We start from the raw sequence: 21,343 nt of genomic DNA on the forward strand, positions 1-21,343 counted from the left end.
TCTCCCATACACATAATTTATAGTATCTTGGCACAGCCGGCAGCGCAAATGGTAAGGAACCTAATTGTGTTTTTCTCCTCTCTAGCATAGACCTCCCCCACCCCTCCTGCGATCACCCTGCGGACATGGTTGAGCATCGCGCCCCCTCCCTATAGGTTGCATATTCTTGTCTCCCTCATCGAACTCGGTCGTGGGCAGTAGAGAAGCCCTCGTGCGGCGAGTGAAAGAGGCAAAGGGAGGGGAAGGCGAAGGTCGAGGAGGCGAGGCGACCAGCTTGACGCAACGTCCCGACGGCGCGTGACACAGGCTGCTCATGGCGGCGCTAGGTTGGAGAATGGGGGCAGGGAGAGAGGGGAAGGCTATCAGGAGAAAAAAAGAAATGTCTATTATTATCAAGTTTAAAAATTGCATGGAGTCAGTGTGCAAAGAGCGTCCCGTGCGTACCCTCTTTGATCTGGCGACATGTGTTCCTCTGATGCATCCGACGGAATACCTTTGTCCTACGCTGCTGGTTTCCATCGGCTCATATCGCAATTGTGCGTCCTAAATCCACTATAACCGAGGCCCGCTACCAGCATGGCTCGCTTGAACTCGGGGAATGACAAGAGCGCCGCATCAGATTGTTCCTGGAATTTTGGATCAAGGAAGCCAGAAACATGCGACAACAGGATTCCGTCGGATGCAATAGACGGACACATGTCACCAGATAAAAGTGGGTATGCACGAGAGGTGCTTTGCACACGGTCTCCACAACACCGCTGCTGGGGAGGGCCGTGCGACGGTAGGGTCTGATTTCGGGCATGGTTTGTTAGTTGTCTGCAACTGTTTATCTCAACCCGATTCAGGCCAGGAGGTTACTTCACGTTGTAGTTCTTGCAATATTTGTGCGGTTATGGCTCTGACTTCCTGCATGATAATAGTTTTGCTTAACTTGCAACAGGACCAGGCATGCCCAGCAATAGTGTGTGAGGAATGTGGCAGTGGAGCGTACCAAGAGCTTTTGGTAAACTGCACCCAGTGCAATGGCTATCGACACCGGTATTCCTCTTTCTTAACCCTGTTTAGCTTCCATCTCTATGCTAAGCACTCAAAAATTGTGCTTCTTTTCATCATGTTGTTTAGTTTCTATGTATGAATGCCTAGAGGGGATAAGAGAAATATATTGTATTTTCTATATGATACTTGGATGGATTTGGCAATAAAAACCCAACGCAAGGAACCAAAACTATTAATTTAGGGGTTGTTTAGTTTGTTACTAAGGTTGCCTTAGATTGCCACACCTAAGGTTAGGCAAGTTTGACCATCTTAGGAGGGTGTTTGGTTCAAGCCTCACCTTAGGTAAGATTTTTTTTGAACTAACCTTTGGCAGCTTGGCAAAAAAATGTGTGGCAAATTGTGGCAATGCTATACCTATAACCAAACAGCCCCTAGAACTCAAAGCATTCCTAGATGATCCAAGATTTAGTATATCCATTTCTTTTGCTCCGAGAAAAATGTGTTGAAGTGAATTATCTTTTACAGTTGTGAGGCGAAGTTCATTGAACAGGGAACTTTTATTTACTTCTCTCAAAGTTTTCCCCCTTTTATTTTTTCCTTTTCTAGTTACTGCTTGGTTGTGGTGGAATTTGAAATGATACATGAATGGTGCTGCGGTGAATGCCAAAAAAAGGATAATGGGGACACAAAACCTATTGAAGGTACAAAATAACATTTTACAAACATCAACACTATCCTATTACTAAGCTCATCTCCTCCCTAATCTTGGTGTAGGTGAAAATTCTGAAGTGAAACCCATTCCCTCTCAAGAGGTGGCACTATTAAGTATGCCAACTACTGATAATTGGCCAAGGTTTGTTGTGCGACATAAACGCACTCCACGAAAGATGAAGTGTGTATCTCCCAATAGGAGTGAAAATCAAGCATTTGCCCTGAAACGATGCGCTATTGCAAGTCAAAACCAGATAAAAGTTGAGGATATGAACAAGAGACAGAAAGTACTGTCGGGTATTTCCACGCATCTAGTACCATATTTTTCCTTGTTTAGAACATGTAGTTGTTGTTTCCACCAAATATTACAGTCCATGAAGACATCAAGTTTGAAAAAAACAGGTGCAACTATGTTTACATACAACAGAAACGGAAAAGTTAAAAACAATGACCATCAGCTTCGAGATCAGCCTAAAGAAGCGAAGGTAGCCGGTGCTGCAGATAAAAGAAAATTCAACTCCTGGGTAGGCGATCAGCCTACTGGAAAAATGGCATTCAGTGCTTCAGGTATAATTTGTAATAGCTTAATATTTAATATTACACTTCTCGATAAAATAAATATTTTGTGTCAAAGTAGAATGATTATTATTGGCAAGCATTCACAACCTAGCATGCATATATTGTTATTCTTGATCTACACGAAATATATCTATCGGTCTTACATCAGATTGAATTTCAGAATTTAAGAGGACTAATCCGATGGTTATCACAATCCATTTTTGAAGTGCTAACAGATTATATTCCATTTGTAAAGTGCCCACAGATGCTAACATTGGACGCGGATCTGGAACAAAGAGTCTGAACAACAATATAGACATGCCAGTGATCATCAGCTCAAGTGCAGAGTATGCAAGACGCCCTCCACCAGAAGCAGTCTGTTGGACGTGAGTAATTAATTTGCTACCTTAATTAGTTTACAATTTTTTATCTCAAAAGTATGGATCATTTCAACTTGTAATGATCAACCATGGTTGCTTAAAAAAACAAATATGACAACATATAAATCTATTGATATTAAAAAGTTTAATATGAAAAAACACAGAACTTGCAGCTCTAATTTTCATTTATTATTGCACCAATGATCTCATGATAATGAAGTCACTTCATAACTACACTGGATCTGCATCTCCATGGGTAGGCCTAGTTTATCCACATCTTTAGTTTTGATTGACCAGAAATTAGTTGATCTCCTAAAAAAATCCCAAGTACAACTATAACTTCTGAAACACATGAATGGAACAGTGTGGATGTATTTGGATTGTAGGCTAGGGTATATTAGCTTGCTTAGCAACGACTGATATTAGGAAAACTGGGTAGGTGTTGGAAAAACTTGCTTTGCAGGCTAGATAACCTCAATCATTCTGTCTTTTGTTCTGATTGTTCCTGGTAGGTAAAATAAAATAGAGCAGGATTTCCCTGGTTCCAACACAAAAATGTTCTAAATCAATTTTAGAATTAAATTCAATCAAACCATAGGTGAATAAACATTCACCTTATGAAAGGAAAGAAAAAAGAGAATGCAAATTACATTTTAATTTTATGTTTTGAGGCTAAATGAACAAACAAATACTTTCTTGGCAATAGCCAGAGCTCCTGCTGGTTGCTCGAAAAAATAGCCCAAATGGATTTGATTATTCTTTCTTGCGAACTAAGATTAACAAAAGCTACAAGAGAGGTTTTGTTTCATAAGTAAATAATTCTTATTTTGATAGAATCATATATTAGCCAATTGGATCTATTCATTTTATGAGAAATTGCCATTTTAGGATTCACGATGCTTGTGTACTTGACACACTAAGAGTGTTGTTAGTGCAGCATATCCACTCACTATCCCTTCTTTATTGTTGTAGAAGAGACTAAATCACATAACACCCTCATTTATGCAAGCATATCCATCTAAGCCTGACCACATGATTGCATAAATTATGTCCTTGTGAACTCCTTACTCTATTCCTATGCGACCATGCCAAGTTGATTACTAAACTGAGAGTATACATCTTAATATGCTACCCGTAACATTGGGTTTTCATATTTCAGCTTCGTAAGAATAAATGGTACTGGTCTCTTATGATCAACATGTATTTCAGTTGTCTAGTGTTGTCCATTTTCTAGCATCACATTTTAAAAAAAAATTGGTATGTCTGAGATGTAATCAGTGATAAGCTTGTTATGCTCTGACATTCCATCGCTTTTTAGGGGATGCTTTCTTCTCTCTGATGGAGAAATTTTCAATCTTGGTGAATTTAAAGCATACCACCCATCGGTAGTATCACCCAGAGTTTGTAATATCGCCAAGAAGATGCCTACTAATATGCAATTGAAGATATCACCTCGAAAGAATTACTGGCCAAAGACGTTTGAGAAAATCTCTCCAGTTTATGAAGACATCGCCTTGTTATTTTTCTCTGCTGAAGTTGACTGGTAGGTTTATGATTGTCTCAGTACAATAGATGTGTTTATGTGTGACTGCATTTTTTACCTTGTTTATGGCATGCATTCATATAATCATTGTTCCTTCATTCCTTCTGTGTATTTGAAGTTGGAACAAGAAGCATCCTTGTCTCGTGGATACGCGCTGCGGTTTTGTCATGCACGCATATATCGATGACATGATGTTGTTGATGTATTCCTCAGAAGTGCTTCCACCCGATTGTCAGTGTTAGTGCTCTTACTCTATATTTTGATTTTATACGAAAAATAGAACCACCCATAATATGTTCTTTTTATTTGATGTAGTCATCTACTTTGTTTTGCTTATATGCCTGCATACAAAAATCAAATGCAGTGACTGATTCTTTTAGTTGTGTGCTAATTTCATACCATGGTAACAGGGATAGACGGAAAGAGTTACTTATGGGGAGTTTTTGTGAAGCCAAAGTCAAAGAGCAATCATGCACGGTTAGGTTCAGTTGCTACATGAGCTCTTGCAGTAAAAGGTACGAGCCAACTGCAAATTATGGTGCCCATGAAAGATTTAGTTCGGTTTGGACAGCTCTATTGCTCTCTCTTTTCTGTTGTCTAAAATCCTCGTAGGATCTCTCATGTTCGCTGCATTTATCCTTGTTGCCCAGTAGGCCTGCATGTTCTTAGAATTTAATTGTTATTATCTTTTTAAGCTGGGTGAGCTTTTCTTTTTTTCTTGGATTACATCAATGAATTGTCTTCGTATTATGAAAATAAAAGGGAAAAAGCCAGCCTTGTGTAGCAGTGAGAACTTTTGGTAGTTTTTAAATTTGATTTGATTCTCTAATAACTTAAAAAAGAATAGCATGTTATTTTTCCCTGCTGACGTTGACTGGTAGGTTTATTCAATTGGGTGTTAAACATATTGAGTTTAGAAAGTATTGCTCTTGCTTCAACTTTCCCCAGCATCCTTAAATTTGAGTTGTCTATGGTATTGTGTTTTTTTTTTAAGTTGCCCCAAAGGATCTCGAATTCATTAAGAAAGAAGAGGGTTCCCTGATTATCTTTTGTAGTATGGAAGCACATAATCTCCAATGTTAAATTGACAACGAAAAGCTTGAGAACCATTCATTCAATTGAATATCTTTATGAATAATCTTGTGCGATACCAGGGTTCTGAATGAAATTTTAAGTTTAGACTTGCGAAAACTGTTAGCGTGCAGTTCATTTGTCTCCAATTATGTGAACCATGCCATTTTTTTTCTTAATCATCAAATTCATCCTATGCAGGCAGACAGTCAATTCTAGAGACGGCTGAGGAGTCTCCATTATATGTTAGCGACGCTTACATTATGGTGTAGAGGCGTGGGATTAGGTTGATCCACTCGAGCTCATCACTGAAGGAAGCTCGAATTCACCAGCGGTGATAGTTTTGTCTTTTGTGGACTGTCGTGTCAGCGTATGGGTCACTGTTATCCGTTTTGTTTGTCATCTTAACCGTGTATGCTTGGTCTGTAGTAACTTCTTGTTGTTAAAGTGGACAAGTGTTGGGGAAAACGGTAAATTAGAACCTGTGGTGCTAGTGACATGATGGAGTATTTCCGTAATCTCCTCAAAACATGTGTTGAATCAAAAGTGTTTTTCTGCACTCTCTTAAGAACCTATAGAAGTTCATTTAGCTGTCCATAAGGTTGCAGTGGTTTGGGTTGGTACATGATGCAGTCGCGGTGTGGGTGCTGCTGTGTATGGCTACTTTTTTTTCTAAGCAAAGCTGTGCATCATTAGTTGCGAGGGATACGCATGCGTCGCCCGCGTCTGCCCCGCGCACGATGGGCCTCACCCAGCCAGATTGTGCACCTTGCTCTGTTTCGTTTTTCTCATTTTTTTCGGTCAATTTATTTTATAATTTGAAAAATAGCAAAAATGAAAACAAAAGGTAATAAATTCAAAAAAAATGTTCACCCGTATTCAAGCAATGTTCAAAAAAAGTTCATGACATTCAAAAAAGATCATGAATTCAAAAAATGTCCACGAATACAAAAAAAAGTTTGGGAATTCAAAAAAATAGTTCATGAGATGTTCAAGCTTGTGCAAACTCAACTCAGAATGAGCTCGTCCTGTCATCCGCAAACTGACAGGCAAACGGAGTGTGTCAACCAGTGTCCGGAGACATATCTGCGTTGCTCCATGCATGCCTGCCCAAAATACTAGTACAACTAGTCATGATATCATACCAACTTTCACTCTGCCTTGGGCCGGACACCTTATGAGAGCACTGTACCGGACCTGGCTGCTTAGTTGAAGGAACGAGAAGTTATACGGGAACTCCTATGACAACAACTCAAGCAAGCGCAAGATCGAATGAAAAACAGGCGGAGAAGCAACGCACAGTTCCAGAATTCGAGGTGGGAGATGTAGTTCTCCTTTGACTGCAACCGTTCATCCAATCTTCAGTGGCCCAGCGGATATTCGGATCATAGCGTGCATCAGCAAAGTGGTGTACAAGCTCCAACTCCTTGAGGGCAGTTAGATCCATTCGGTGGTCCACGTCTCACATCTCAAGAGGGAGATTGGCGAGGTTCAGGTGGAGAAGGAGCTACCTCCAGATAACGAGATCATCTCCATGGAATAGGTGCTAGTGGCCATCCTTGGTGACCGCGTGATCAAGATAGCGAAGGACTTGAACAGCGCGTGCTGGTGCAATGGGCGGCCCTTCCTCCATCCATGGCTAAGGCCTCCTTTGATTCATAGGAATATTGTAGGAATTGTAAAGGATAGGAACTTTGTAAGAAAAATTCCTTTAAAGCCTTTTGATTTATAGGAATGGATTCCTATTGCTGCAATATGCAGGATAGGAATCAATCCTTCACACTTCAAAAGGAAAAAAAATATTAGCCTAGACTCGATGGAAAAAATCTTATCCTATGCATCAAATGACATCTCTTTCTCTATAGGATTTGAGATGCATGTCATCTCACTTCCTATGATTTTCCTATTCCTATATTATTCCTATCCTATGAACCAAAGGAGGCCTAAGTGGGAAGAAATGGATGACCTGCAATGACGCTTTCCATCAACACTGGCTTGGGGAAAAGCCAGCTTCGAGGGGGGATGTTAGCACTACTACGGCGAGGCCAATGACCAAGGCGACCTAGGACCAGGCGGGGGGGCACTTGACAGTGATGAGGACTACCAGAAGATTGAAGCCGTGGCACCAACATGACCCACTCGTCGAGTACTTAAGCGAGCAGAGTGTGTTGCATGGGGGCATCGTGGATTGTTGTAATGCTAAACAGAAGCTGACCTTGTTGGCAAACTTTCCTCCTCTATCAACCAATCACTTCCCTTCCTCCCATGTCTCATCCTTCCACATCTACCGTGTGAGGGAGAGACGAGGCCCGTTACGGCGGGCGTCCGCGCCGACGCAAACCCAGCCCAAAATTGGTCTGAAAATGGGTCACGGACGGACATAAAAACGGACATCCATTTGTTTGGGTTTCACACGGACCAAACGAAATGAATCGACGCGTTGGAGTTGGTACAACCGGCGGGGGTCAAAGGACTTGCTTGGGGTGATTTGTGGAAGCCGAGAAAGACACGAGAAAACTGCAGGCAGCGAGCCCATTTCCCCACCCACGCGTTACTGCCTCTAGCCGATGCCAGCCAGCCAGCCTTTTACAACTTGTACCTCAAAGTGAGATCTGTGTCTCTCTCAGTCTCAGGCCGATAATTTCAAATTGACACGCTGCTTTCTCTTTGGTGCAGCACGCTCAGGCCGGGCCAGCTTTACGACTCTTTGGTTCAAAAAAATTGTCTATCTGGTTCCGCAGGCAGAAAAGAGTGCCATGGCAGCGAGGTAGCTGAGCAGCGCTTCCAAACTAAAGCACGCCCCAGTTGTACGTACAGGCATGCACCACGACCACGTACACTACACCCCAGGATGATCAGTACCGTGTACAAGTCACAAGACGAGAGCCATCATGTCAAGCAACAGAAGAAAAAAAGACCGGAAGAAACGTCCGAGTCTAGTGAGCCAACCGCTCCATCATGTCTATTTTTTCGGCTGTGCATGGCATTGGCATGGCACCACAGGAGCAATCATGCATGATCATCAATTCATCGTGTCACGTAGCAGTAGCATATCTGAGTACAGAAATATCACAATCTGCTATATACAGTATTTAAGATCGTGGTGGCATTGGATAATGGATGTAGTCGACGGATGGGGACTACGGTGCACACGCACGGCTTTAATATACGGTTGCAAGCCCGGTCGACGTGATTAAGCCGGCGATCGACTGGCATTGTTGGTTAATCTTGGCGTATGGGATAGGGCAATCATCCCCAGTGACAGTGACTGAACCCGACGACCCTGGGGTCGCAACATGGAGTATACTCAAGTGCACTCATCAGTATAATACTAGTGCCCCACTAGGCCACTATGTGTTAAATTACTGAATCTGCCAATGTGGAGTGTCTTGGACCGGTTATTGGAATTATTATCCGGCCGGTACATCGGCAGTACCTCGCACGGAATGATGATAAAGCCGTTTGGGCGCAACGACGGCATCGGCGTGCAGCGGACATGCACTCTTGGTGCATTGTACTGTGCCCAAACAACCCATCATGGCTATGGCACGTACCCACGCTGCCACGCAGGAGTAAATAATGCCATGTGTAACTGTGATAAAATCTTCACCAAGACAAGAGGAAATTCAGCTTGGGCGGCCTTGGCAGAAAAATCGTCAAAAGTCAGAGGGCATCACCCGTCGTCATGGACTGGAAAGGGACACAGAAAAAAGAGAAAAGAGAGACAGAGGCTGCTGCCACTGCGTTGGCAATCTGGCATCCTCCTCCTGCTCCGGCCGTGCCCTTTGACCGCGACACGCACTTGAAATAAAGCTGGGCTGGTTCACGGTGTGGCTCGCCTCGCCACACATTCTCACCCACTTCAAAACTGACCCGAGACTTTGGAGAATCTTCCCTTCTTTCTTTTGGTCTTTTGGACTTGGTCCCTGCCCGGACCGCCTCGCAAGGAGACACCACACGTCTTTCTCCACCTCATCTTGTTCGCATGATGGACACACACACAGGCAAATATTATTATTTCACTGTGTTTTCCCTTACGAAAAATGTGCTATTTGTCTCTTGACAGGTAAAAAGTGTGGTTTGGTTTCACTGAATTGCTGCAAATTTGCACGCACGATAAAAATATTACTGTACTCTGTTTTTCTCGACGAACAATGTGCCATCTGTCTCTTGACAGACAAAAAACTGTGGCTTTGTTTCCCTGAATTGCAAATTTGCACGCATGATACCACTGCACTTCTGTTTTCTGCTATGTTCCGTTCACTTTTATCTAAGCAATCAATCACATATGGAGGTAGGAAATGAGGAGCAGGGACGCAAGTCAAACACCACAGCAAGAACAGAGACGATTTCAGAGTTACCAATCATCACATATGAAGGTAAGAAATCAGAAGAGGCGTCAAGCAAGAACAGAGAAGACTTCAGATAGATACACAGTTAATTCATTCAGAGTAATTAGACACCAAAAAAGAACGAAAAAACATCCACACACAACCAATCCCACTTGAGCAACAGCTGCCCTGTTTACTTAATTATCCTCTCTCTCTCTAGTCAAACAGCGAGCAGAGCAAGCAGCGACGAACACTCCATGGAACTGGAGCAGAAGCCGCCGCTAGCTAGCATTCACCGGCTAATTGTTTCACCTAAGCAATCAAGAGCTTAACTTGGAAGCCAGCGAGTGCGCTGACGCGTTGGCCTTCCCTTCTAGCTCGCGACCTGGCGGCTACCAGAAGCAGACGGACGCGGCGTTGGCGGCGGCCGGCGGCGCCTTTCCGCGGGGGAGGCGGCCGTAGCGGAACCCGTGGACGCCGCCACGGCGGGGGGAGGAGCGCCGGCGGAGCGCGGGCGCGGCCCAGCCGAAACAGAGGCGGATGCGCGCGCGGAGACGTCGGAGCCCCTTGGCGGCGGCGCGGCGCAGGCGGCGCGCCCCGGCCCAGACGACGCGGCGCGTGCGCGCGCGCGGCGAGACCTCGGCGTCGCGGGAGAAGTGGTAGCTCCGGAGGAACAGCTGCCGCCGCTCCACCTGGCGTTCCCACTGCGCCATGTACTCCAGGTATGGCCACGCCGTCGGCGCCATGGCCTTCTCCCCCGCCGTCGCCGGCGAAGCCACTCGCACAGACATGGGCGCGGGCAGGTTCTTGCCTGCTGGCTGGCTCTGCTCGGCTCCCGGTCTCTTGGTGGTGGAAGCAAGAAGGTGGTAGAAGAAGATGATTAAGCGCGTGCGTGAGGAGGACGAGTAGCGGTAGCGGCGGTCTGCGTCGAGATCTGGGGAGGGATACGGCGAGACGGGGGACTTATAAGGAGAGAGCGGCGGCGGCTGGAGGAGGAGGGGCTGGCGGCGCTGGCTGCCGGCAGCTTCGGGGGGAAGGGAGAGGAAAGGAGAGGAGAAGGGAGATGGTTGGAGTGGGAGCGGGCGGGTGGGCGGTTTTATGCTAACCTTGGACGTTTTGCCTGCGCTTGGCGGGCTAATTGACTTTACTTTAGAATCAACAAATCAATCAGACACTTTGTGCTTGATTGGAAAATGACACTGCCATTTGTAGCTTCCTTCTAGTCTGTGCCACATTGTTTTCTCTGGTGCTTGAGGAGAGTTGTCATTCCTACGTGTGTGTGGTGTGTACATGGAAGTCAGTGTACACATGTTCCAGAAATTGGACAGTCAGATGACTCTACATAAAGTTTATCATTTTCACTGAGAAATTGTCCAGAGCAAAATCAAGTTCCAGCTTAGCACGAAACATTTGAGGATCGATCGGCAATTCCACTTTGGGACTAATCTAATTAACTAGCAGAGCATGGCCATGGCCCATGGCATGTGCCAGTGCAGATTTGCGTTCCAAAAAATATTGCACACTGCAGGAGGAGTGCCCATGTACTACTGGGATGGGAAGGCGGGACCGGCGACCCATTTGGTGTGCCTTTTCTCCTCTTGTGACCGTTGGATCGGCCGGCCAGGCAGGCTTTGACCTTTTTGATTTATTTACTACTGTTTCGCCCCTGTGCACGCATTAGACCTGAAGCTAGCGCGTGGACGCATGCTGAAATCGTCCATGCGTGCGTGCCAAACCGAACATAAATGGAAGGCAGATTTAGATTCAAGACAAGCTAAGCTCTGGCTTCGTTCGTACGACGTTCTGTTTGTTCTTAAAAGAAAGGGAACATAAGCCCTGGGTTGGGTTCGTACGTGGTTGCTTGCGTCCCGTTGTGCTGTTAATTAATTATTATTAACTCTTAACGACGATGGTCAATGTAAGTCATTATGTCACGGTGGGTAGGACGGACGGGCGGTGCTCGTCGTCGAGGTCTGACCTTGTCAATGCTAGTACAGTGCTACTCGGTCGAGTGTAGGCTCTATGATTTGAAGGTTCCCGATTGATGGCTCTGTAACCAAACCACGGCCGGAGCTGCATGCCGGAAGCCTGAAATTGGCGCGTGTAAGTAAAATAAACAACAAATTAAACGCGAGCCTCGTCATCTCATACACACTGATTGAATCTGTTTTTTTTTCAAGCACATTACAGACGCAAAGCGCTCATACATATGCGCATACACTCATCCTTATGAACATACACGCACATCTTATCCATATAAGCACCTTGGAGAGACTGAGCTGACATATCATCTTGAAATTTACAAAGTCATCATAGACGCTTCGTCCTCGACATGAACGTCTCCTCTCACTGAAAGCGCATCGCCGGAAATCCTGAAATAAATTCAGAAATAATGCGAGCACCAGGACTTGAACCCTGATGGGCTGAGGATATCACTGTCTCTCTAACCATCCATGCTGATTGAACCGTTGCTTGGTCTTCCATCTCCGTGGTATATTTTCGTTAGAAGCGAAGAAACCACCACTGGAATCAAGACAAACAGAGCTCGTGTGTTCGTGCGTGCGTGCGTCTGCGTGTGCGTGCATGCCCTTGTGCGTACGAGCGAGTGAGCGAGCGAGCGTTCCACCAGGGGAATAAACGAACCCTTTACTATGTTCTGAATCGGGCCCGGGCCGGGTGGGTCTACCTAATACGACCAGAAGGTTCTGCCGTCGCGCGCGGTCACACCCGGCGGTGATGGACGCCGACAGACAGCGAGACAGATACAGGAGTGGAGGGAAAAAAAATTATATGAGACCAGGTCTCATATTTAGCAGGTGAGACCCGCCCTGATGGATGACACGTGGCATTCACAAGTCACAAAGAATCTAATCCCCCCCTCCCCTCCCAATTTCAGGTGGGAGTGTGGGATAGATGCTTTGTGATTTATGAATCCCACGTGTCAAGCATCAGAATGGGTCTCATCTGCTAACCCGTGAGACCTGGTCTCATAGAATTTTCCTCCGGCCGGCCCGCCTTATCCATGGCATGCATGCATGTCACGTCCACCCGTGCTTGCCATCCCTCTCGCTCGCTCTTCCATGCAGATAATTTGTGCTTTCCCGTGCATGTTGCCGTTGTTGTTGTGGCGTCCTCGTCTGGATCGGATAATTTAACGGGTCAGACTGCTCGCCGGCGGAGGAGAGGTCCTTTGTTTGCTTCATTGATGGATCGCTTCTCGCTTGTGCGTACGGCGTCGCATGGCGTATTATCGCCTCCATCGGCAGCACCGTACGTATCCAGGGTCAGTCAATTGCTTGCTTAATGTAGATAGATTGAGTGTGCATGCCTGTCAACAAATATATATTGATAGATAGATTCAGTGTGCACATCGGGGAGCGAGGACGGAACGATGATTAGCCAATAATGATATGATGATGGCATTGGCGGGTCGAACGCCAGACTTGGTCTTCACGTCACGATGGCTGCACTGCTCCGCTCTGCTCTACATATATACATTCACGAGTAAGTATTCACGAGATTGGAGCTGTATACTTGTCCCCTACGTTATGTGCTGTACCGCACCAACGTTAACTCCTCGCACTGAAAAATAACATGTACTACCTCTTATCGAAATACTTGTAGCTAGGAGAAACAAGTACAAGTTTCCTCAACTAAAAGTATTTTTGATACAGAGGGAGTAGTTGCATAATTAATTTACAATACAGTACATTTTCAGGTTTCAGAATGGCCAATGCCATCAAACGTGTGAATACAACGTGTTGTGTTGCATGCGAGGCCAGACGGGTCCCTACATGCATGCATTGTTATAACATATATTATTCTAGTGTTCATTGTACTATTATGATTGAAGATAGATAAAAGTAGATTGAAAGTTTTTTTTGTAAAAAAAAAACATGTTAGTCTAATGTGAATCGTAGGATAGCTAGTTGTTAATCTTTCTTGTCATCGGAGTAGAATTAAGAGCCTATTCGGCAGTCATCCGGCTTAACAAAATACGGAAGCGGATAGAGCATCACTTTGACGACTTCGAAAAAATAGGCTGCGGGTCGCTCTGCTTCGGCCGCTCCAAGAGCGGAGAGCTTCTTGAATCTGGCGTATGACCGTAGACAACCGCTGTAAATTGTATTGCAACCAGTAGCTTTCTTTGCACTCTCTCTGCTGAGATGTAACGCGTACTCCACACGTGTCTACGTCTAAAGCAGTTGCTGCCGAAATACTATTTCTATTGTCACTCTCGACCACGATGAGGTGTCTCCATAGTCCATAGTTTAGTTTATCTGTCTCGACACGCCATTCGCCTGGCTAATCTGCACAGGGCATGTGCTGTGCGTTGTACGTGACACTTGGACCTGTGCTTTGCTTCAGACATTCAGTAGAGACACCGGTGCTTTGGTTCAGGTTACCCTACCCACAGGCTTCACAGACGATCTCATTTTTCTTCCTCCTGGTCAATAGCGTGTTCGTTATCGGTCAACAAGAGGAAAATAGCGTGTTTGCCATGATGGGATTAGCACGAAACATGAGCAAGTGACGCGATCGATCCCTTTTTTATCCCCAGTTTCAGACTGCCGTCCCTATCTCCACACATCACCAATCACCATGCGCGACATCATCGTCGTCCCTGCATCGCAGCCCAAGCACCAAGTGCGAGTTTGGTTTCCCGCATCAAGCCCAACCAGACCCACGCGGTGCAGCATCTTTTTGGATCTCGGTTGCTTGCTCTGTGCCGGCAGATCCATACGCCGACGAGCTGTGCATGTGATCGAGTTGGGTCGGCGTTTTAGCCTTTGTCCGCCTCGTCCGTGTTTGCGTGGACCTTGGCGTCGTCAGACGACGCGGCGCGTGCGCGCGCGCGGCGAGACCTCGGCGTCGCGGGAGAAGTGGTAGCTCCGGAGGAACAGCTGCTGCCGCTCCCACTGCACCATGTACTCCACGTACGGCCACGTTGTCGTCGCCATGGTCTTCTCCGCCGCCGTCGCCGGCGAAGCCACTTGCACAGACATGGGCGCAGACAGGTCATTGGCTACTGGCTGGCTGGCTAGCTCTGCTCGGCTCCCTGTCTCTTGGTGGTGGAAGGCTGGAAGCAAGAAGGTGGTAGAAGAAGATGAGTAAGCGCGTGCATGAGGAGGACGAGGTGCGGTAGCGGCGGTTTGCGTGGAGATCTGAGGAGGGGTGCGGCGAGACGGAGGCTTTATAAGGGAGGGGGATGGCTGGCGAGCGGCGGCGGCGGGAGGAGGAGTGGGTGGCGGCGCTGGCCGCCGGCAGCTTCGCGGGGGAAGGGAGGGGAGAGGAGAGGAGGGGAGATGGTTGGAGTGGAACCGGATCCTTTAGCATTCATAAGGAAAGTCACGGTGCTATATTGCTAGTCTAGTGTAAAATGAAGAAGAAAAGTCAGGGACTGTTAGTACGTAGTTTGCAGATTGTTTACGGTTGGTATTTACTGTAGATATAAATAATTCAAAATTAATTTTATTTCACCACTAATTTGCATTAATTTGCTTGTATGTAATTACTATAAATATACACAATAGATCATCAATTTTACAAATTAATTTAAGTCATTTTAGCCTTAATCATATGGATAGAAAGAAGGGAAGTTAGGGTATTGTAGCTTTTCTAAAAGCAACTCTAGCAGACCCTGCATCCCGCCCTGACCCGTAAAATAACCGCCAAAATGCGGGCCGGGGCGGAAAAACCCGCCCGATCAGACCCCACATCCCGCCCTGGCCCGCAAAAAATTTTAGGGGGCGCGGCAAAATCCCGAGCCCAACCCGGGAAAACGCGGGTTTCCCCCTCGCGGCTGCGGTGCCCTGCATATAAGCGGAAGCGGTTGGTGGGGGGACATTTCATCCCGCGCTTTCTCCCACCAACCACCTCTCCTCTCCCCTCTCGCGCCGCCGCCGGCCGCCGCCCAAGATTCCGGCGACCGCAGCCTGCGGGAGCACGCTGGAAGGCCACCACACGGACGAGGCCTCCCCCTCCCCCCCTGCGTCGGCGGGCAGCCGGATTTGCAGATCTGCGGCACTTCATCGCGGGCCGCCGGATTTGGCTTTTTCCGGCCGCCGGTTTGCTGCCCCAAGCTATGGAGTGGTCGGGGAGCCTCTCCCGCAGCCCAGGCAAGGGCGCATCGCCGCATGCAGGTGCGAGTTCGTCCGTCCGCCGTCGCTGAAGGTTTGCGGGCATGGACTCGTCCGGCCGTCCACCGGGCTCGGCGCTCGCGCAACGTCTTTGTGGCTTGCCGATGCCGCTCATAGAGTGCGACGACTGCACGCGGAAGTGCTGCGGCTTACTTCGAGCACGTCGAAGCACCCCGGATGGGTGTTCTTCAAATGCGAAAACGATGGGGTACGTGCACTTGCGGTAGCTCGTTTCACAATTCATTCTTTAGCTAAATTGCGGTGGCTCACTTCGAGCTTGCTCATTCTTTTGTGTAGGACGAAGAATGCTCATTTTGGTTTGGGAAGGGCAATACATTGATTTGTTGATAGAAAGAAATTTAATAGATGTTAGTGCACTCCTTAGTACAATCGAAGGCAATGATGCGGCTGCATGTGCAACTAGAGGGGAAGCAACATCTACTTCTTCCGAACCAAAGATGAAGAAAGAAGAATGCAAAATCAAGAATCCACAGATCAACAACGAATGCATGGAGAAGATATTAGTCCAACTAGTGGGAGCAGTTATGGAAATTGGAAATCTTCTAAAATGCATTCTTGTAGTTCTTGTTTTCTTTGGTGTTGCTATTCTAGCAAAGATTTGATGATGCTTTTTGTATCCAATGTTGTTATAAAACAAAGCAATGCAATATGCTAGATCAAATTGAGTTGCAAATTTAAGTTTTGTGGGCCGGGAGGAGATGCGCCAGATCAGACGCCACAATCCCAAGGCATAAAAAAATATATTCTGAGAATATCCTTTTTTACGGGTCCATTATACGGGGTCTGCATCTGCGGCCGTCCGCGCCGACCTGCAAAGACGTTTTCCGCGAACTGTAAAAACATTTTGCAGGTCGGGAGGATGCGGGGTCTGCTAAAGTTGCTCTAACATTTCTGATCAATGATAGAGAATCCGGTTCCGGTTGGAGTGGGAGCGGGCGGGTGGGCGGTTTTATGCTAACGGTGGACGTTTTGCCTGCGCTTGGCGGGCTAATTTACTTTACTTTTCATCGACAAATCAGACACTTTCTGCTTGATTGGAAAATGGCACTGCCATTTGTAGCGTCCTTCTAGTCTCTACCACATTTTTTAGTAGTATATTTTTCCTCTGGTGCTTGAGGAGAGCTGTCTTTGTCTACGTGCGTGGTGCGTACATGGAAGTCAGTGTATACATGTTCCAGAAATTGGACAGTCAGATGACTTTGCATAAACTCGACCATTTTCACCCAGGAATGCTTCAGAGCAATATTTATGGCACAAAGCATTTCAGGATCGATCGGCACTTCCACTTTGGCACTAATTTAACTAGCAGAGCATGGCCATGGCCCATGGCACGTGCCAGTGCACATTTCCGTTCCAAAAATTATTGCACATTGCAGGAGGAGTGCCCATGTACTACTGGGATGGGAAGGCGGGACCAACTCACCCATTTGGTGTGCCTTTTCTCCTCTTGTGACCGTTGGATCGGCCTGCCGGGCAGGCTTTGACCATTTTGCACTTATTTACTGTTTCGGCTCTGTGCATGTTTAAAGCCCGAGTCTGGCGCGTGAATGCATGCTAAAATCGTCCATCAGCCCGTGCGTGTCAATCCGAGCATAAATGGAACGCAGGTTTACTCCCTCCGTTTTAAAATAAATGACCAATTTTATATTAACTTTATACCAAAGTTAATACAAAGTTAAATCATTTATTTTGAAACGGAGGGATAGATTTTAGTGGAACGACCGGATGGTGGAAACGGTGAAGACGCCATCGGTGTGAGGACAAGCTAAGCTTTGGTTTGGTACGACCTTCTGTTCCTCTTAAAGAAAACACAAGCCCTGGGTTGGGTTCGTACGTGGTTGCGTTCCGTTGTGCTGTTAATTAACTACGACTCCTTCTGTTTGAAAATATTTATCATCAAAATGGATGAAAATAGATGTATCTCTAAAATACATCTAGATACATCCATTCATTGACAAGTATTTACGAACGGAGGGAGTACTACTCGTAACGACGATGGTCGATGGAAGTCATTTTGTCACGGTGGGTAGGACGGACGAGCGGTGCTCGTCGAGGTCTGACCTTGTCAATGCTACAGTGCTACTCGGTCGATTTGAAGGTTCCCGACGGATGGCTTTGTAACCAAACCACGGCCGGAGTGGCATGCAGCTCTGACGACGTCCTGCATGCCGAAAGCATGAAATTGGCGCGCGTATCTCTATACCTATAAAAAACCACGTTAGCCACATGTCAGGCGATTGATTTTTCTATTTCCGGTCAGTCAAATTTGTGGCTGTTGATTCAAAGTGCTTAGTGACTGGATACGTGTGTAGGAGGTCGACTGATCCTGTTACTTGTTCAGACGATTTTTCTGCCTATCCTTGCTGAGTGCACGATGCGCTTCCTTGCATGCATGCATGCATGTCTCTAGTTCGTGTCTCTTGCACGCACATGCATGCATGAAATGCATCTCAATTTTAGTGTGTGTATGTTTTTTCTCCTTGTGTTTGCTTTTGTTTTCTGCACATGTTTGTTCTTGTTTTTTATTTTTTATTTTTTCAGTTGAGTTTTGTTTTTTTATTTGCATATATTTTCAGGTGTTGAATGCGTGTAAATGTATCCGTGCAAGTACTACATGTACAAATTACATTAGAGCACGGAAACATCACTCTTATATGTTTATTCTATATATTATGAGAAGTGCATTTTTGTGCTAATTGTCTGGAAATTTTTGTATTTTTCTTTCTTTTTTAAGGATAATACAAATGCTAATTTTTTGTGCTGTTTTTTGCTTCGTTAATTTTTAGAGAAATATATTTTTTATTAATATTTTTTGTATATGTAAGCACGCGAGTACTATATAATATGTGAAAATTATACTAGATGGCGGAAGTTGCATTATTTATGTGTATTCACCGCATATTACAAAAAGCGCAATTTCACTCAAAGTTGCGTGCAAGTTCTTTTAGCTTGCTTTCTTCTTAAGAGTAATACTAATGTAACTAATTCATTTTCTCCTAGAAAACATTATTTTTTATTATGTTTTAGTTTTTATTCCATTTTCTTTTTTAAGGTTAATACCAACGCCACCACTAATTCATTCCTTGTTTAAAAACTTCCTTTTTATGTAAATTTCACTATTATATGTTTATTCTTACATATACTACAAAAGTGCAATTAATGTGTAAATTGTGTGCAAATTTTGTCACTATTTCTCCCTTTTCACTTTCTTTTACCTTAAAGGGTAGTGCCAATGCCACTATACTCCATTTCTTCTCAGAATATGTCTTTTTATGTTTGTAAGTATGTATATACACAAGTATGATACACCATGTATGTAAACTATAGTAGGGGAGCAAAGATTGCACTTTATATGCTAATGTTTTGCATATTTCAAAATGTGCAATTTCAGGGCAAATCTGTATGCAATTTTTTTAAATTTCCTTTCTTCTTAAAAGGTTTCATTTTTTCCTAGAAAACATTATTATTTTGTTTTCTATTTTTCTTTCTTCTTAAAAGGGTCATTGTTCCATAAAACAATTCTTGTTTTTTGTTTTTTGTTTTTAATTTCTTTCTTCTCAATGGTTCATTCTTTGGTGGCATTACCATCAAGAAAACTGTTACCATTTGTCCATATATTTTGTAGGGCACTGGTGGCATTACCATCAAGAAAACTGGCATTAATTGCATTGATTCTTGGTATCTATGGTGAGCTCATGACTCATGGCCAGTGCAATATAATTGTGGAGACAAAACAGGCATGGATGCATGTTGACTACGCGGTCGAGCAGGGTTTCTAAGCCCTGATATGTTACTTTGTCATTTGAGTATAAGTTTGCTTCTCCTTTGGTTGACTAACCTGTGGGCTTCCTGCTTGGTGTACCACATGATATATGTGGTGAATAATTAGCAGTGGTTGGTGACATGTCAGAAAGAGGAAAACTTACTTGGGTTTTATGTTTGGCATTGTGTCGTGTCAACTAAACTTCCTTTTCACCGAGCATTGTACCTTTGCCTGATCTTGGTAACTTGTGGGCTCTGATAATCAGAGATAATTGCATTTGTACTGAACGCTTGCCTCGCAATGGTACTTGTTTCATCGTAATGTTCATTTCTGTTGTCTCATTATCTGATAATCCCCTCAAAACTCATCCTTTATTTGTTATGAGTCAAAAAATAATCTTATTTTGCTCTTGTTTTATTCCGTGGCAGCGCACGGGCATACAACTAGTGTAAATGTAAAAATGAACAAATTAAGCGCGAGCCTCGTCATCTCATGCACGCTGATCGAATCAGTTGCTTGGTCTTCCATCTGCGTGGTAGATTTTGGTTACAAGGGAGGAAAACACCATTGGCGTCAAGACAATAGAGCTCATGTGTCCGTCCGTTCGTGCGTGCCTCCCTTGTGCGTAAATCCCAGCGGGCGAGGGAGCTTGCGTTCCGCCAGGGGAACGAATCAATAATTCTACACCTACGTGAAGTTAGGAAAGTTCTACGTAAATCCTTCTGGCTAATTATCTCTGCCTCCCTGATTTTCAGGGGGGTGGGCCCCATCCTCCCCTTAGGTCCAATAGTAATCCTCCACATATGCCTGCCCGTTAGCATACGTAGAATATCTTCGTAGGTCTAGCATTGCTCGGAACGAATTACAAACAAACCCTTTGCTTTGCTGTGGATCGGGCCGGGTGGGTCTACCTGACCTAGCTAGTAGTACGTTCGGAAGGCTCCTCTTGTGTGGCACCGCGAGAGGTGAGACAGAAACGGGAGTGGAGGAGCGCCGCGCTGGCCGCCCTGCCTTGGAGCATTTCCAATCGTCCCCCTCCCCCCCACCCCCCTCGAGCCCCCCTAGGAGGCTTTTTTCATCGCCGACGCGCATTTTTTCACCCAGTCATGCCCCCAAAAGCTCAAATAGCGCCGGATTTGGCCAAATTACGTCCCGCGGTCCCAACCCAAACCCAGAGAGCTGGGGCGCCGGCACTCTTTTTTGCATGCGAAAACCCCACAAGTCAGCCTCTCTCCTCACTCTCTTTCCTCTTTTCCTCACTGGCCTACCACGTGCATGGTCGGCGAACGCCTTCTTCAGCGCGTCGTACCCCTGCAGCTCCAGGCCACGCCGGGAACCCGTTGCCCTCGTTCGTGTCGCCGCAGCCGAAGGCCACGCCGGGGAGCTCCGTCTTGGCCAGCGTGAAGGACTCGGCGGCCAGGAAGCCCTGCGTCGACGAGGAGTGTGGCCGTGGTCCAGGCGACCGGCGACGCTGTGGGCGGGCGCGGGCGGCCCCGGCCCTGAGCGTGGCGACCACGGGCGGCCCCGAGCGCGGAGGCCACGGGCGGCCCCGGCACCGGGCGCGCCGGCCACGAGCCACGCACCGGCGGGCGCAGCCCTCGCACGGGCACGACTGGCGGCGGCCAGCGGTGAACCGGGGTGAGCGCGGCGGCCAGGGCGGGAGGCGCGTGGGGCGGCCGGGCTAGTCGGGGCGTGGTGTGCCGGGCGTCCAGGCGGACTGTGCCCGACGATTGGCATCGGCGTCCAGGCGGGCGTGGTGTGCAAGCGAGCGTCTGGCGTTCCCGGCGGGAGATTCGGCGTCGTACGGCGCGGCCTCCACGCAGAGCAGA

At 46.3% G+C, this 21,343-nt stretch overlaps 2 protein-coding genes across 2 annotated transcripts; one reads left to right on the forward strand and one right to left on the reverse strand.

The window, feature by feature from the left end:
• On the forward strand, positions 1 to 5,848 carry LOC120965426 (PHD finger-containing protein 1-like). Its single transcript, XM_040391157.2, has 10 exons — positions 1 to 51; positions 941 to 1,038; positions 1,603 to 1,697; positions 1,771 to 2,004; positions 2,110 to 2,274; positions 2,522 to 2,651; positions 3,964 to 4,188; positions 4,307 to 4,425; positions 4,599 to 4,703; positions 5,461 to 5,848. The coding sequence occupies exons 1-9, from the start codon at positions 49 to 51 to the stop codon at positions 4,685 to 4,687; spliced, it is 1,158 nt and encodes a 385-aa protein (XP_040247091.1). The 5' UTR covers positions 1 to 48; the 3' UTR covers positions 4,688 to 4,703; positions 5,461 to 5,848.
• A 3,831-nt stretch (positions 5,849 to 9,679) lies between these two features.
• LOC109751743 (uncharacterized) lies at positions 9,680 to 10,670 on the reverse strand. The gene has a single exon (XM_020310626.4). The coding sequence runs from the start codon at positions 10,379 to 10,381 to the stop codon at positions 9,983 to 9,985; it is 399 nt and encodes a 132-aa protein (XP_020166215.1). The 5' UTR covers positions 10,382 to 10,670; the 3' UTR covers positions 9,680 to 9,982.
• Positions 10,671 to 21,343: the final 10,673 nt, after the last annotated feature.

The sequence above is a fragment of the Aegilops tauschii genome, chromosome 5, assembly GCF_002575655.3.
Source record: "Aegilops tauschii subsp. strangulata cultivar AL8/78 chromosome 5, Aet v6.0, whole genome shotgun sequence".
In the NCBI taxonomy this organism is placed as follows: domain Eukaryota; kingdom Viridiplantae; phylum Streptophyta; class Magnoliopsida; order Poales; family Poaceae; genus Aegilops; species Aegilops tauschii.

Bases quoted from the DNA above. Each gene is read 5' to 3' on its own strand.
- LOC120965426 (XM_040391157.2), top strand. The intron at 2,652-3,963 runs GTGAGTAATTAA...ATCGCTTTTTAG, and splicing joins CCAGAAGCAGTCTGTTGGAC to GGGATGCTTTCTTCTCTCTG. The intron at 4,426-4,598 runs GTTAGTGCTCTT...CCATGGTAACAG, and splicing joins GCTTCCACCCGATTGTCAGT to GGATAGACGGAAAGAGTTAC.
- LOC109751743 (XM_020310626.4), bottom strand. From the start codon at position 10,381: ATGTCTGTGCGAGTGGCTTCGCCGGCGACGGCGGGGGAGAAGGCCATG.